At 37.7% G+C, this 17,847-nt stretch overlaps 2 protein-coding genes and 1 non-coding gene across 3 annotated transcripts; all 3 read right to left on the bottom strand.

Annotated features, from left to right (window-relative positions):
* Positions 1 to 843, bottom strand: LOC18014271 (pEARLI1-like lipid transfer protein 1). The gene has a single exon (XM_006396691.2). The coding sequence runs from the start codon at positions 726 to 728 to the stop codon at positions 243 to 245; it is 486 nt and encodes a 161-aa protein (XP_006396754.1). The 5' UTR covers positions 729 to 843; the 3' UTR covers positions 1 to 242.
* Positions 844 to 5,976: 5,133 nt separating this feature from the next.
* Positions 5,977 to 6,601, bottom strand: LOC18014270 (lipid transfer protein EARLI 1). Its single transcript, XM_006396690.2, has one exon. It carries the CDS (start codon positions 6,538 to 6,540, stop codon positions 6,079 to 6,081), a length of 462 nt encoding a protein of 153 aa, XP_006396753.1. The 5' UTR covers positions 6,541 to 6,601; the 3' UTR covers positions 5,977 to 6,078.
* Positions 6,602 to 10,604: 4,003 nt separating this feature from the next.
* Positions 10,605 to 10,712, bottom strand: LOC112085703. Its single transcript, XR_002899003.1, has one exon. It is a non-coding gene; the product is annotated as a small nucleolar RNA R71 (small nucleolar RNA).
* Between the last annotated feature and the right edge of the window lie 7,135 nt (positions 10,713 to 17,847).

The raw sequence follows: 17,847 nt of genomic DNA, 5'->3' as shown, positions 1-17,847 counted from the left end.
GGTAAAAAAGTATATTCATTATACGGTTGAAAATAGAAATAGATGGCTACAAAACATACAAGCACCAAAGACGGGGAACATTTGCAAAAAAAAAGAAAAAAAAAAACACTATACTCTCACACATTTATTATTTTACTTATACAAATTTAACATGTACACATTAAACTCGAGCTTGCATGCATTTATTCAAACTTATTTTTTTTAAAGAGGAAACTGTGTGCGGCGTCGTGTGCATAGCTGATTCAAGTGCATTCGAAACCAGATGGAACCTTCTTGTTACACTTGTTGAGAAGAACGCTGAGAGATATAGGAACGTTAAGGTTGATTCCGAGAACGTTAGCCCTAAGGGCAGTGCAGAGACAAACAGCGGCCTCGAGGTCAACTAAACCTTGGACAAGCGAGCAGCATTCTTGAGTTGATGGCTGACCCAACTGTATGTTGAGTAGGCCGCTTAGGACATTTGCACATACACCGAGCTTGAGGACATCTATAGGACAGTTTTGGGATGAGCCAGGGGTGCTAGGAGGTGGGACAGGCCTAGGGTTAGGACTTGGGACCGATGGACTTGGGACATGCTTGGGGGGCGGAGGACATGAGACCGGCTTAGGCTTAGGACTAGGTTTGGGCTTCGGCTTAGGACTGCAGCAATCAGTTGCAGCGGTTAAGGTGAAAAAGAGGATGTTGAGTGCAAAGAAAAGAGCAAGTGAGGCTGAGTTCTTTGAAGCCATCTTATTTCAAAAGATAGATTCAGTTTAGTAAGGATTATTGACTGTGTTTGAGCGAGAGAGAGATGGATAGAAATGAAGGGAAGGTGTTGGTATTTTATAGGGTTTTACAAGGATGTGAAGAGGACCAACTTGTTGTAGTATAAATAATTATATATTTTTTCATTCTAACAAAATATCCGGTCTTTTATCTGTGTTTATCTACATATACAAACTCTGAATCCTTTTTTTGTTCTCTTTGTGTAGATACGTAGAACCGAACCTCGAAATAATTTGGAATGTCTTTTTTTATATATAATTAAAAGGAATGTTTGATTTCTTAATTCATATTATATGCAGTATTATTGTCAAGTTGTCGTTAATGTTATTATCACCACCTTCACTAGATAACCAAACAAAAAAAATTACCAAAAAGTAACCGACAAAGGTCGTGAAAAATATATGCAATTCTCTTTTCTTCCTATTGATTTTTGTATAAAACATTTTAGTGTTATTAAACTGAGTACAACTAAAAATTCATGAAACATAGAAAAAAATATACCAAAAAAACACGTAGACTTCAAAATTCTAGGTTAAAAATTGACCGATTGAGCCCAACCAACATTACAGATCAGTTGATCTCTCAACATTAGACTCTGATTGGTAATCTGTGAAATAGTAAAATTATGTTCTTAAACATGATTATACAAATATTTTGCCAATCAACAAATATCTGCAGAATAAAAAAAAATCTTGTGTTTTTACTTACAAAAATACAAAAACAAAAAATCATTATGCAAAAAAGCAAGTTTGAACGAGATTATTTTATCCCGCAAGATTATTTTTTGTAATTCTGCAATTCTGCAGTGTTACCAATCATACCCTAAATCAGAAAATTTAACATGATTGGGATCCGTTCCTAATTGACATATCTTTATCACATCAAATCTAAAACTACCGATTCCAAGAAGCCAGACACTTTTATACGTTGTCGTCCGCAGAAAGTTGAGCCGTATTTCCATAAGTAGAGCTGATACCACGTACTACTTTTAGGAAACGTACTAGATAGGCAACGTTAACATCCTAAATAGGACACGCTTTGTATTTTTTTTGTAAACATCCTTAATAGGACAGACAATATAATCTAGTACAAAATTTGCTGGAAGTCCTCTGCCCTTGTATTATGTATTATTCAGATTACTTATTTATCTAATTATATTTTTTGGATTAATTTTTTTGTCTTTTTAACCAAGAAGCTTGGACCTTAGTTCTATACTTCTATAATCTCTCCGGGTTGAAAGAGTAGATCAAGTTAAATTAATCACTCATTTCTAACCTGAGATCTTCTCAACTCTTTTTTGGGTAACCAAGTGTTATACCAGTTGAGTTACTGGCATCGAATAATCTCCTCAGATATTTTTACTGAAAAACAAAAAAGACAAAAAAATACAAATTAGATTTCATAAAACTACAAACTAGATTGTTACATAGTTTTTTTTTTAATTCTCAAAACAGATGTGTCTAATTTGGTTGATACCTCTATATATGATAAATTCTTTTCTTTTTTTTTCTTGGGGTCAAAAACCTAAAACGTACGTAGAACAATTCGAAAATCATAACTGAACATAAATGATAGATTTTTGTTCACTTAAATCAGGTTCGTGCATTAGCTTAAAATTAGGGATACATTTGGAAGAACCTGGGCTGCGCTTCTCCCATGCACCAGAGATCATCTCTCGACAATGAACAAGCCTTCTTTCGATTTGAGTTTTCTGTTTATCAGACACTTCGGAGATATAGGCATATGGAAGATGATATATTCTTTTTTTTTTGTAATGAGTTTTGTTATATTTTCAAGAGGATCCTTAGGTTTTATTGAAACTCACTATAAATGTCACTGAGAGACGTGCAGAGTAGTTCCAACATTTGGAAAAATATTTTTTGTGATCTTTTGTAATTAGTCCATTACAAATTCACATGGTCAAAAATTTGCTTTGAAATGTTTGGTGAAGTCCATCGGACCGGACAATGTTCCAGGATATGACAATTTATGGTCAGGATATAATTTCCGTGTTTAAAAAAAACAACAACCTGGTCTGGTTAGACCAACTATCATCAAGTCAATTATTTGGTTTGGATAGGTTCGTTTTTTCAATTTTTTGTCAACTTTAATTTAAAAAAATAAATAACTCGGATTGGCATTGGCAAGCCAAGCCAAGCCAAGCATATTCGGAATTCATAATTCAGAGTTCTAGCATACGAACACTATTGACCAGATAATTGATCTTAGAATTTAATAAATCGTAATTCTCTAAATTGGCATTTATACTTCTATATATCACGCAATATAAATGGTAATGTTTATTGTTTGACTTATAATGCTACTTTTTATATGTAAATTTTGCTACTCCAGTTTGGTTTACTAAATCTTTTGTTTAATTCAAAATTAAATATCAAAGTTGACAAAAAAAGTAAACCTGGTTATAATTCAAAAAATTATTAAGTGATTCATATAAAAAATAAGATGTTTCTAAAAATAAGAATGTGAGAACTGAGAACCTTATCTGATCTATTCAGAATGCAGGTAATACCACATACGATGAGGAAATAGTTATATAGTTTGGTTTTCGGCCATCCTAAGATCCTAATGACAATATTAATGTAAAAATATTTCTCTTTCTTCGAACAAAAGGACACATTCATTTGTAGAACGATTTTTTTGGATTTGAATTAATGTTACATTCATTTTTTTTTAAAAGTGTTTATAAAATTGTAAACCACACATCATCTCGTGTCTCGCATTCTGGTTATATCAACTTGTGTCTCTATTTTACAATAAAGTCAAAATATTACGAACTCGGAGTCCAATCCTTATTTAGATACATATCTTTGATACTCATATATTTAGATAACTTAGATACATATTTTACAATAAATTCAAAATGACGTGTTTGTCTTCGGCCAAAACAAGTAATTGGACATCTCAAGCTTACTAGTCCATATCTCGTTGATGGTTAATGATCGTCTTCTGTTAATTCGTCATTCTATGTAGACATTGTCGACCATAATTTTGTTTTCTTCTACAATGCTTTACGTAAATATCTCAATAGGTTTAAATATTTGGACATATCGTATGAATTAAGCTCTGGGGTCCAAATGGTTTACTCTTTCATAAAGTCAATAAAACTATTTTCCCTCAAAGAAATATGTTTTACAAAGAAACTAGGACCACAAGATAGTTAAAAACGTTAAAAAAAAAAGAAATGTTATTTTGAACTTTCGTCACGAGAAACTAAGATCAAGAAAAATTAGCAAGTGGGTATGAAAGATTTTAATTTTTTTCTTTTTGGGCAGCTATTTGATACTTCTTTTTCCCAGTTTTTTACCTTAATTATCTCACACGTATGGGTAAACTTCATTTTCATTTTCATTCCAGATATATCAGATAGTTATCTTTCCACCAAGGTGGTAAGTATGGTCTTCGAAATAGTTTTAAATAGCATGTTCTTTTATGTTTAATGTGTATATAGTTATATATGGCCTTCCTACATAATAGCTATGTTACTAATGTTGCTTTGTATTGTTTTTCTGTCAACAGTTTTGTAGTTTTCATTTATTTAAAACTTAGCTATTAGAGAACTCATATTTTAAAATTATTTATTAATTTGATTATATTTTGTTTATTGCAGATAGTACTAAATAATTAAGAAAAATTGAGATAAAACACAAAATTCTTAGGTCCTATTTTTGACATGTTTATCATAATCTTTCTAAGCATTATATATACTGTATATGTTATTCGATTTACATATTCAACTATTGAAACCCCAAGATTATATTAGTACATACGAAGTGTTAACCATCTTTGATCTCTTTGACTCATTATTTTCAAATCGCGACTATATTCGTAAATATCTTAGCGAAACTGGCTCCAAATTTCTAGTTTCCCCACATACGTCAACTTACTTCTGGCATTGAGCTTAATGAAACTTACAATCAATCACATCAACACGAGGCATACTACCCGAACATGAACTTTTCATTTTTATGAATATAAAAATAAAGCATTGGCCATTACATATAATGTAGTGGTTTCTGTTCGTTTTATCACTGCGTCATCCCATTAATTCAAATTCATTATAATGCATATTGTTGAAAAAAAAACACACAATAACGTTTTCTTAAAAATTCTAATCATGAGATATATACGTATAATTAACAATAAAAAATTAAAAACAAGTTATCATTCATTCGGCCAAGAAATAATGCTTCTCAGTCATAACCTTAATTGACTCTGGTACAAACTACAAAAAAAATTCGGTTAAGGCCTCAAAGACTCATGACCAGTTGACCACATATATTCTCGGCCGAGATCTCTCGGTCATAGATAATGAAAGCACATATACATCATTGAACCTTAACCGCAATTCTTTGGACAAACAAGATTAAAATGTACATGTCTTAACTAATTATCGGACTTTATTGATAAGTGATTACCGAACTGTTCATTCTCAGCTGAATATATGTTGCAGAAAGATATTTGAAAATATCTCAAATATCTTAATTATATCTTTAATTATTTAGATAATTTTCTTTTATTGTTTTAGAGTTTTCTAGTGTTTTGAATTTAGTATAAATAAGTCGTTTAGACCTTGTATTCAGTTTTTGATTAATTAATAGAATTGAGTTTTCGTCTTTTTGTTCCTTGTTTTTGGTAGATCTAAAAATATTTCAACGAATCTTAAAAGATTTGATTTATTCGGAGATTCTTAGACTAAACAAATAATTTTGCAATTATCATATTTTTTGGATATTTTCAGAATTAACGGATTACTATTCTATCTTTTTAAAGTTCTCACTCCAACATTTGGTATCAGAGGCGCTACATCAATATATAACTATAATGTTCAACTACACCACAATTCTGGAGAAAGGACTAATCTTTGTTTAATTTTTCAATACGATTTTAGGATGAGTACTAATCACAATCTAATAAGGATTGTTTTTATAAACGAGATTTATATTGTGTTGCCGAATATCATAGTGATCAAAATTTTTCCAGTAGAAATCAACTCTCCAAAGAGTAAAAGCATTCTATGATATGAATTTTGTCAATATTGTGTAATAGCCATCCAAATGAGTACTTGAAAATAAGACATTGATTAAATAATATATGCATTATACAGAGTGAAAATAGAAATAGATAGCTACAAAAACATACAACCACCACGGGGAACGTTTACCAGCAAAAAAAAAAAAAAACTACAAAACTCTCACACATTTATTATATCACAAACAAATAACATTTAAACATTAAACTCTCTAGCTTGCATGCATTTATTCAAACAGTAAATATTTTGAAGAGGAAACTGAATCAAGTGCATTCGAAACCAGATGGAACCTTCTTGTTACACTTGTTGAGAAGAACGCTGAGAGATATAGGAACGTTAAGGTTGATTCCAAGAACGTTAGCCCTAAGAGCAGTGCAGAGACAAACTGCGGCCTCGAGGTCAACCAAACCTTGGACAAGCGAGCAGCATTCTTGAGTTGATGGCTGACCCAACTGTATGTTTAGTAAGCCGCTTAGGACATTTGCACATACACCGAGCTTGAGGACATCTATAGGACAGTTTTCAGATGAGCCAGGGGTGCTAGGAGGTGGGACAGGCATAGGGTTCGGACTTGGGACATGCTTAGGGGGCTTAGGCATAGGACTTGGGCTCGGCTTCGGCTTAGGACTTGGGTTGCAGCCACAATCAGTTGCAGTGGTTAAGGTGAAAAATAGGATGTTCAGTGCAAAGAAAAGAGCAAGGGAGGCTGAGTTCTTTGAAGACATTCTTTTTTCAAAGGACAGATTCAGGTTTATAACGAGTATTGACTGTGTTTGAGAGAGAGAGATGAATAGAAATGAAGGGAAGGTGTGAGTATTTATAGGGTTTAATAAGGATGTGAAAAACCTTGTTTAAGTATAATTAACTATATATATATATATATAGTTCTGTCATTCTACAAAAATATCTGACCTTTTATCTGCGTTTATCTACGATTCCACATATACAATCTCGTTTATTTTTTCCCTTTGTGTAGATATTTAGAACCGAAAACTGAAATCATTTGGAAAGTCGATTTTTAAAATTTTTATATAACTAAAAAATGCTGGATTTCTTCATTCATCGGTCCCTTAAATTATTTGGAGTATTAGATAGTATTACTGTCAAGTTGTCGGTATTATTGCACATTTATTATGAGTATTTGGCTCGTAGTCATTTTACTTCAGATTTCGGAACCTTTTGAAGTTTAGATAAAATCCCAGCCACTAAAAATGTTCTATGTGAAAAGTTTCAAATAATATACCCTTATTATCAAATAGATTAAAAGGGACATTAAAAGCGTTTTAGGAAATATACGTTGCGGAGTATTGTATATGTTACATCCGGATAAATCATTTTTGGGTACAAACTTATATTTCCTAATGGAAATGATATCATAGACCAACATAAAAAAAAAAAAAAAAACTACAAGCTGTGTAGAAATATCTCAAAACAATATCTTTGGACGTTAACTTGTCTCATTCAATTTTTTTTCTTCCTATTGATTCCAGTATATAACAATTTACCGTTTGTTTTAAACCGACTACAACTTAAAATTTATGAAACATACCAAAATATACTAAAAAAATAACTTAAACGTCCAAAATCTCGGTTGGGAAATCGACCGAAACCAACCGAAATTACAAAGGGTGAATTTGTTGAATAACAAAACAATCAAAGCATAGGCAACGTTATCATCATAAAAAAAAATAATAATAATAATCGTACCTTACACCGTTCCTAATTGAAATTTTTATCATATCAAATCTATAATGACCGATTCGGGGAAGCAGGACACTTTTATACATTGTACTCCTCAGAAACTTGAACCTTATTATTTTATGTAGAGATAAAATCTCGTTAAACTTTTAGGAAACCTTTAACAACGAAAAAAATCACTAGTAGGAAACGTACTGGATAGGCAAGTATGCAACGTTAACATCCTTGATAGGACAAGCTTTGCGTCTTTTTTTGTCAACCTTAGTAGTACAATATAATCCAGTAAAAAGTTTGCTGGAAGTCGTCTGCCTTTTATTATTTATTGTACAAATTACTTATTTATCTAATTATAGTTTTTGCATTGATTTTTTTTTTCTTTCTAGCCAAGAAGTTTATACCGAGTTCTAATCTCTACGGGGTCAAGGAGTCGAGCAAGTTAAATAAGTCCCTCATCATTGTCGGACTTACACCGATTGAGCTATTGATATCGAATAATCTCATCAGATCTTTTTACCCGAAAACGAAAATTGCCAAAATACAAATTATATTTTTATATCTAACTACAACTTGTTAGAATCACACATTTGAAATTTAAAGAGATTAACACTAATATATAAGAGATTTTATCCAATCTATTAAATGCCAATTGGTTTTGCATTGAAATGTAAGAGCCTTCTTTGTTGATCCAAGAAAATTTATCCAAGAAAGATTTATTACCGGTTCTAAAATGGAATTTGGTTCGAAATAAGTCGATAAGACCCATCATTTTGATGAAGCGTGTTAGAATCCTAAAGTTTAAAATGACTAACACTAATATATAAAGACTTGAACAAATCTACTCGTTGTTAATTGGTTTGAGTTGAAAACAAAAAACTTAACACAATTTGTAAACAAATTTAAACAAGTTAAAAAAAAATATATATAATATTTTTTAGAAATGATAGGATATATATATATATATATATATATATATGAATTCAGTTACAGGGTAACATTGTAACTTCTTGAAGAGAAACGAAGAACAATAAAGATTACATATGGGCGGTTTAAAGTATTAACAGCCTCATCACATTGGTATGTAACAAGTTATATATATATATATATATAATTATATTATAAATTATGCTAAATGATACAAAATTAGTTTCATTGGTAACCATTGTTAAACCTTAGGCTCATAGTCACCTCGAAGCATGAAATATGTTTGAAAGGTTTCTTGATGAGTGGAGATTTTGACTCATTTTAACCTGTGTTTACTAATTGTTTTAGGAGTTTTTGGAGTTTTTTCAGGAAGTTTCAGGTGACTTAGAGGCCTTATCAAAGGATTGGAGTGTTTAGGAGGCATTGGAGCAAAAAGAGATGAATTTGAACAATAAGGAGCTATTTCATTCGCTTTTGGAGGAATCATCCGCGGAGCACCTGCTCCCGGTTTGGACCCTTCGTGGAGCACCTGCTCCAGATGGGAGAAAAATAAGGAAATCGACTTTTACCTAATTTTAGGAGGAGAAAGAGAATAAAAAGTCCACAACCGCCTGTGTTTTATTAGGACGTTTTTCTACAGACTTTCTATGCTTTCTTTTTACAATTTCCTGAACCATAGAGTTTTTTTACTTGTAAGCTTTTGGGAGAAGAAATCTGCTACACTTTGAGAAGAATTCTGAACCCTATTATCTCTTCTGCGATTTTAATTCATGAATTCCTTTCCATCTGTTTCTGTGTTTCTTTTCTCCATGTCTGAGTAGATCTCTTAGCTAGATTAAAGCGTTCAAAAGATTTCATGAGTTAAAAAATTAGATGCAAATAAGGCTTGATATCTATTGTCTTCACCATTGTTAGACTTAATGCTTAGGTTGAACTGATCACTCAATCTACGATTTTAGGTTAATATATTCATCAAAAGTGTAATAGGTTGCTAGAATAAACATTGGTGAGCGATTTGTCCTTAGCCAACGACAGTTGAAGTTAAGGCAAATCGTGAACAGATCAAACCTGCTAGCTAATGCTTGTCTGCAATTTTCTAGGTTCAAACGACAGTTTAGGATTTAGGTTGTTAGACAAAGTTATCGAGATCACGACAGTGGATCGATAAGCTTTTCTGTTTGAGTTCGAGACTTGCATTACACTTGTGTCCTGAATAGTCATCTGGTTCTTATCTCTGAAATTCCTGCGAATTGCTTTGGTCTAGTGCTTGTTTTAATTTGAATTTAAATCGTTGCTTGCCATTCTGTTTACTTTTTAGTTTTCGCAACAAACCATCTTTCGTCTTAGCTTTAATTCAATCCTCGCAAAGTCATAGAGTAACACTGGTCCTCTGGATTCCGAATCCTTTATATTACAACTACATCACTGTTCTATTGCAGTAGAAACTAGGAGTACATCCAGTGTGAATCAAATTTTGGCGCCGTTGCGACGGAGACCAATTCGTTACCTTTGATTTTTGGTTTGAAATTCAGACTAAGGCTTTACTAATTTTTCTCTCTTGTTCTCTTGTTTGCGTGTGTTTCAGGTGTATGTCAAACATATCCACAAGGAGCAACTGCACCGATCTTGTTTCTTTGTCGAACACCGAGCTAGCAAGAGTCGAGCGAGAAAACAGACGTCAAAGGCCTATTCAAGCCAACATGGGCGATCAAGGCAACAATGAAAACATGGCTGTCGAGCTAAAACAGCTTCGACAGCAATTGGAGCAGCTGCAAAAGGCGCAGCAAGACAGGGAGCAGCCACAACCTGCTATTGGAGACAAGGACAGTCTGCATGCTTACTATCACAACAGGGCTGCGATTGCTCCTCCAACCATTCAGAGGCAAGACTTTGAGATCAAACCTCAGCTGATCTCATTGGTGAAGCAGCATCTCTTTCATGGGCTTCCTGCTGAGATTCCGATGGACCACATCGAGAATTTTGAGGAGATTTGCAGCGCGACTGGATCAAATGGGATACCAGCCGATTTCTTGAAGTGCAAGCTTTTTCCATTCTCACTTGCGGACAAAGCTTTGCGCTGGCTGAAGTCATTACCACCTGGGTCATTGACTACATGGGAAGAGTGCAGATCAGCATTTTTGGACCATTTATACACTAAGGCCAAAACTGCAGCTCTGAAGAACAAGATCTCATCGTTTAAACAGCAACCTGGTGAAGCCTTCTGCGAAGCTTGGGAGAGGTACAAGGAGTACCGAAGAGAGTGCCCTCACCATCAGTTCTCTGATGAGCAGATTCTGTCAACCTTTTATGATGGTGTCAACTGGGATTACAGGAATGCTTTGAATGCAGCTAGCAATGGCGATTTCATGACTAAGTCCAAAGAAGCTGCTTATGAGTTGATTGAGAACTTAGCTGCAAGCTCCAGCAACAAATCCCAAGAGTATGACAGGTCTAGCAAAGCAGTTCATAGTGTGGAGTTGAGCAAGATCGATGAGCTTACAGCAAAGGTGAATCTGCTGTTGAGAGAGAACCAGAGATCTGTGCATTTTGCTGATGAGGTTGGTGATGCACTTCTTTCTCAAGAGTTTGTAGATGCAGAGAATAATGATCAGATGGAGGTAAATTTCGTGAATGGACAAGGGTATGTGCAGAATCGCAGCTTCAACAACTTCAGAAGCCACCCGAATTTATCCTACAGAAGCAACAATGTTGAGAACCCTCAGGATCAGGTCTATCTGCAGCAAGGAGTGCAGAATCAGTCAGGATTTCAGAAGAACTTCTCCAGCAACTTCCAAGGAAAGCAGTTCATCACCAATCAGAATCGGTTTCAAGGTGGAAATCAGCAGAAGTTGCCTTTCACAAGTCTGCAGCCTTCTTCGAGTTCCTCAAATAACTCGCAAGATGAGCTGAAAAACTTGATGCAACAGCTGCTGGTTAATCAGCAAAAGTCTTCCATGGAGATTAATGCCAAAGTGGACACCATGTACAATGATTTGAATGGCAAGTATGAAGCAGTGTGGACTCATGTGAAGAAGCTGGATGTTCAGGTAGCTCAGACTGCAGAAGCTGTGAAGAGATCACCTGGAACTCTCCCTGGAAAAGGTGAAAACCCCAGGAATGAGTTTGTGAATGCTATTGAGCTGAGAAGTGGGAAGACTCTACATGCTGCACCAACAAGCTCTGTGAGGAAGGAAAAGGACGTGGAGCACGTGCTCCAAGAAGAGGAACCAGCTCATGACGTAAAAAAGACGAAGGAACACTCTTTCCCCATCAGAGCACCTGCTCCAAAATCGAGAGCACCTGCTCCAGACGTAGATGTGACGATGGAGCACCCTGAGCCAACGAGGGAGCACCTGCTCCAGCCACCTGAAAACCCCAGGAATGAGTTTGTGAATGCTATTGAGCTGAGAAGTGGGAAGACTCTACATGCTGCACCAACAAGCTCTGTGAGGAAGGAAAAGGACGTGGAGCACGTGCTCCAAGAAGAGGAACCAGCTCATGACGTAAAAAAGACGAAGGAACACTCTTTCCCCATCAGAGCACCTGCTCCAAAATCGAGAGCACCTGCTCCAGACGTAGATGTGACGATGGAGCACCCTGAGCCAACGAGGGAGCACCTGCTCCAGCCACCTGCTCCAGCAAACATTCCTGCAAGAGTTTACACGCCTAAGGTACCTTACCCAGTTCCACCAAAGAAGTCTCGCAAGGACTTAGAGGAGGCAAAGTGCAGGGAGATGCTGAAGGATTTGACTGTAAAACTCCCTCTAGTTGATGCTGTTCAGATGATACCAGCCCTAAAAAGATACATGAAGGGGTTAGTGTCTGGGAAAGCTGTTGAGGAAGAGAGTGTCATGATGGTTTCGAAGGAGTGCAGTGCTGTGCTTCAGAACAAAGTGCTGAAGAAGAGAAGTGATTCAGGAAGGTTTGTTCTCTAAGTCAGGATTGGGAATGTGCTGTTTGCAAGGTCTCTCTGCGATCTGGGTTCAAGTGTGAATCTGATGCCTTACTCTATAGCCAAGCGATTGGGTTACACCAGATTCAAACCGACGAAAATCTCGCTGGTATTCGCTGATAGATCAACCAAATTCCCTGTTGGTATACTTGAGGATCTGCATGTTCAGATAGGTGATACACTTATTCCAGCAGATTTTGTGGTTCTGGAGGTTGATGAAGAACCCAAGGATCCTTTGATATTGGGTCGATCCTTCTTATGCACAGCTGGTGCAATCATAGATGTGAAAGGAGGAGTGATAGATCTCCAGCTGGGAGATATGGTGGTGCGATTTGAGATGAATAAACTCCTCAAGAAACCAATGCTGGACGGACAGACATTTATCATAGATGATGGTTCAAGCATTGCTGAAGAGGTTGCTGAAGAGGTTTTGGCCATCGATTCTCTGGAAGTTGCACTCACCAAAGCCGAAGGAGAACATGGGTATTTGAGTGAAGAAGCTGATGGGTTTGCAAAGATGCTGAATGCAAGCACGAGGATGCAAAGGCTGGTGGCGTACATGAGCTTAGAAAGCAAGGAGAGCTCATCTGCAGAAAAAGCCGACGGAGCACCTGCTCCGAATCCTGGAGCACCTGCTCCCGACGGCTTGATTGATGGGCCTTGGAGCGAATTGAGAGCTCCGAAGCTTGAGCTCAAACCCCTTCCTGTGGGGCTCAGGTACGCGTTTCTAGGACCCAATTCGACATACCCTGTGATAGTGAACTCTGAATTGAACAATGTAGAGATTGCCTTGCTTCTTTGTGAACTTAGAAAGTATAGGAAAGCTCTATGATATTCACTAGATGACATTCCAGGGATTTTTCCTGATCTTTGCATGCATAGAATACATCTAGAAGATGAATCAATGACTTCTGTAGAACATCAGAGGAGGTTAAACCCGAATCTACAAGATGTTGTAAAGAAAGAGATAATGAAACTTCTAGAAGCTGGTGTGATCTATGCGATTTCAGATAGTAATTGGGTTAGTTCGGTTCATGTAGTTCCTAAGAAAGGTGGCATCACTGTGATAAAAAATGATAGGAATGAATTGATACCAACTAGAACTGTTACTGGGCATCGAATGTGCATAGATTACAGGAAATTGAATGCTGCAACTCGCAAAGATCATTTTCCTTTACCATTTATCGATCAGATGCTTGAACGCTTGGCTAACCATCCTTACTACTGTTTCTTAGATGGTTATTCAGGTTTCTTTCAGATCCCAATCCACCCGGACGACCAGGAGAAGACGACATTCACATGTCCTTATGGCACCTTTGCATATCGCAGAATGCCATTTGGCTTGTGTAATGCTCCAGCAACATTCCAACGCTGCATGATGTCGATTTTCACTGACCTGATTGAAGACATAATGGAAGTTTTCATGGACGATTTTTCTGTCTATGGAAGCTCCTTTTCTGTCTGTTTGTCTAATCTGTGCATGGTCTTGCAGCGGTGTGAGGAGAAGCATCTGGTGCTTAACTAGAGAAATGCCATTTCATGGTGAGAGATGGGATCGTGCTGGGACACAAAATCTCAGAGAAAGGGATCGAGGTGGACAAGGCAAAGATCGAGGTGATGATGAGTCTGCAGCCACCAACATCAGTCAAGGGGGTTCACAGTTTTCTGGGCCATGCAGGTTTTTACAGACGCTTCATCAAAGATTTCTCGAAGATTGCCAGACCCCTGACGCAGCTGCTGTGCAAGGATGTGAAATTCGAGTTTGATGATGCATGTTTGGAGGCATTTCATGCTATCAAAGGAGCTCTAGTCAGCGCTCCTATTGTCCAGCCACCAGATTGGGAACTTCCTTTTGAGGTGATGACTGATGCTAGTGATTATGCAGTGGGCGCAGTGCTGAGACAGAGGAAAGAAAAGAGGCTCCATGTCATCTATTATGCCAGCCGAACACTCGACGAAGCTCAGTGCAGATATGCCGCAACCGAAAAGGAGCTTCTTGCAGTGGTTTATGCTTTTGAGAAGTTCAGGTCCTACCTTGTTGGGCCGAAAGTTGTTGTTCACACAGACCATGCAGCTCTGAAATACCTGTTGACGAAGAAGGATGCCAAGCCAAGGCTCCTTCGATGGATCCTTTTGCTGCAGGAGTTTGATTTGGAGATTAAAGACAAAAAAGGGATTGATAATGGTGTTGCAGACCACTTGTCGAGGCTGAAGATAGATGATGACATTCCACTAAACAGCCTTCCTGATGAACAAGTTTACGCCATAGATGTTCTGGGTTCGACGAGCACCTGATCCCCACCAGAGCACCTGCTCTGACGAGTTTTTGCAACCAAGTTGACATAGATCGGCATTTTGGTTTCCCATGGTTTGGAGAGATTGCAAATTACCTTGCTGCAGAGCAGAAACCTGCAGGTTTTGTGGGAAACAAAAAGAAGAAGTTTCTGAAGGATGTGAGGCACTACTTTTGGGATGAGCCTTATTTATACAGGCATTGCTCTGATGGAATCTTCAGAAGATGTGTAGCTGATGAGGAGATACCAGGAGTGTTGTTTCATTGCCATGGATCCTCTTATGCAGGCCACCTCGCCACTTTCAAGACTGTGTCGAAAATTCTCCAAGCTGGGTATTGGTGGCCAACGATGTTCCGAGATGCAGCGAGTTTTATCTCCAGATGTGACACATGTCAGAGACAAGGAAACATTAGCAGGAGGAATGAGATGCCTCAGAATTTCATCTTGGAAGTGGAGATTTTCGATGTGTGGGGTATAGACTTCATGGGACCTTTTCCATCATCTTATGGGAATGAGTATATTCTGGTGGCAGTTGACTATGTGTCAAAGTGGGTGGAAGCTCTGGCTAGTCCCACAAATGACGCAAAGGTGGTTTTAAAGATGTTCAAATCTGTCATTTTTCCCAGGTTTGGTGTGCCGCGAGTGGTGATTAGCGATGGAGGCTCTCACTTCATCAACAAAGTCTTTGAAAACTTGTTGAAGAAGAATGGTGTAAGGCATAAGGTGGCGACCCCATACCATCCTCAGACGAGTGTGCAAGTTGAGGTTTCCAACAGGGAAATCAAGAACATTCTGCAGAAGACTGTGAGCACCACAAGGAAGGATTGGGCAGTGAAGCTTGATGATGCTCTTTGCGCAAAACAGCTTACAAAACACCTTTGGGGACTACACCATTCCACTTGGTGTATGGAAAAGCATGTCATCTTCCAGTGGAACTTGAGTACAAAGCTGCTTGGGCAGTGAAGCTGCTGAATTTCGATGCAAAGAGTGTTCAGGAGAGGAGAGTAATGCAGTTACATGAGCTGGAGGAAATTAGGCATCTGGCCTATGAAAACTCGAAGATTTACAAAGAGAGGACAAAAGCTTTTCATGACAAGAGGATCCTCAACAGAAGCTTTGCACCAAACGATCAGGTATTGCTCTTTAACTCTAGATTGAAATTGTTTCCAGGGAAGCTGAGATCGAGATGGTCTGGACCATTCACCATCAAGGAGGTTCGACCATATGGAGCTGTAGTGTTGCTGGACACTAAAGGAGGCGAGTTTGTTGTCAATGGACAGAGGTAGAAACCATATCTTGCTGGTCCAAATATCGCAGAGGGTGAATCAGTCACTTTAAGCGATCCTCCTCAAGCCTAAATGGCTTTCCAAGTCAAGCTAATGACTTAAAACAAGCGCTTGGTGGGAGGCAACCCACCGGTAAGAGTCTCTAACTTTGTGTCTTTCAATTCTTAGCTACTAACTTTGTTTTTAGGTTCTTTGTTTTCAAAAAAAAAAAAAACAGGTAAGAAGTTGTTCAACGTGGAAGAGAAGATGTGAGGAAGATGAAGGAAGAGCACCCAACCGGAGCACCTGCTCCATCTGCTGGGTTGGTTGCTCAAAGCGTAAAAACTGACGAAAGAGCACCCCTTCCCCAGTCGGAGCACCTGCTCCACAGGGTGCTCACCACGTAAAAAGTGACGAAGGAGCAACCCAAGGGAAACCGGAGCACCTGCTCCGGCACCTGCTCCAGACGAACAAAAGACGAGGGAGCACCCAGCTCTGTTCCGGAGCACCTGCTCCGCCAGGGTGCTCTACATGTGCGAACCAGGTAAGTTTTTTGGACACTTCTCTAGCTTATTTTTACACCGGGGACGGTGTGAAGTAAGTCCGGGGGAGGGTCGTGTCCCTTGTACTTATTTCTTTTGCTTTCTTCCTTTTAGTACTTTCTTTGAGTCAGTTTTTAGTTTGTTTGTTTGAGTCATTTAGTTTCTTTGAGTCAGTTGGTTATATGAGTCAAAGTCAAAGCTTGTGGAATTTAGGACCAATTCTATGATGATTTCAGACCATTTGTGAATCTTGACCATCTTCTTCTAGTGATTATTGCTGCAGAATCATCTAGATCGACTAATGGAAAATCCAAAGACAAGCAGTAGACTAGAGGAGCCCAAAATTCTTGACTAATCCATTGAACCTGAGCTAATTCTCAGCTCTTCATTTTCCTCATCGATCAGGTTAGTGCTCATAGGACTTGACTCCTCATTCTTACCTGACAAATAAAGACCTGTGTGATAGATTTGGTATTCCTCTCTCATGTTCTAAGCATTGTTTCAGACTGTTTCAAAAAAAAAAAAAAGGCAGAAAAGATTGAAATGATTTTCTTTTAGAAGTAAAGGGCTAGGAAAATTTCCAATGATCCCATTATTTTACTTCTAAAGTGGAATGATCACACAAGGGATGGAAGCGAGGGGTAGGAAAATTTCCTGTGACCCCATTATTCGCCTACACTTTTGATATATAATGAGGGGACAAACCGGGGATTCGGTGGCAATCACCATCAATACTCGCGTCTTTGAACCTTTTTATATGTGCCGGAAAAAAAAAAACGAAACAGCTTGAAAAGTGAATAAGTTCGGGGGAGAGGAAAGGTACTTTTGTGTAGTATGGTCAATTTGTTAAGGTATAAGTATGGGAACGAGTCTAGAAGGTCCTTAGCACTGGTTTTATCGATGAGACTCAGCAATGATGGGACATGGATGATGTTATGAAATTGAGGGACTAATCTGGAAAGCTGCAGCGTCTACGGAGAAGTACATGGAGGTTAGATTTTTGATTGATTTTGCAGCAGATTGACACATGCCTTGGTCAGGTTTACGGTCGTTTGAGTTTTGCGAGTTCCCAGCTCTATCCAGTCATTCTTTTGGAGTTGAATTTGAGTTTGTTTGAGGACAAACAAGGATCCAAGTTCGGGGGAGTTGATGAGTGGAGACTTTGACTCATTCTAACCTGTGTTTACTAATTTTTTTAGGAGTTTTTGGAGTTTTTTTCAGGAAGTTTCAGGTGACTTAGAGGCCTTATCAGAGGATTGGAGTGTTTAGGAGGCATTGGAGCAAAAAGAGATGAATTTGAACAATAAGGAGCTATTCATTCGCTTTTGGAGAAATCATCCGCGGAGCACATGCTCACGGT

Source organism: Eutrema salsugineum, unplaced genomic scaffold, assembly GCF_000478725.1.
Source record: "Eutrema salsugineum unplaced genomic scaffold, Eutsalg1_0 scaffold_3, whole genome shotgun sequence".
In the NCBI taxonomy this organism is placed as follows: Eukaryota; Viridiplantae; Streptophyta; class Magnoliopsida; order Brassicales; family Brassicaceae; genus Eutrema; species Eutrema salsugineum.
Note: the sequence above shows the minus strand (reverse complement) of the source record. Positions and strands in the feature narration are given on the sequence as shown.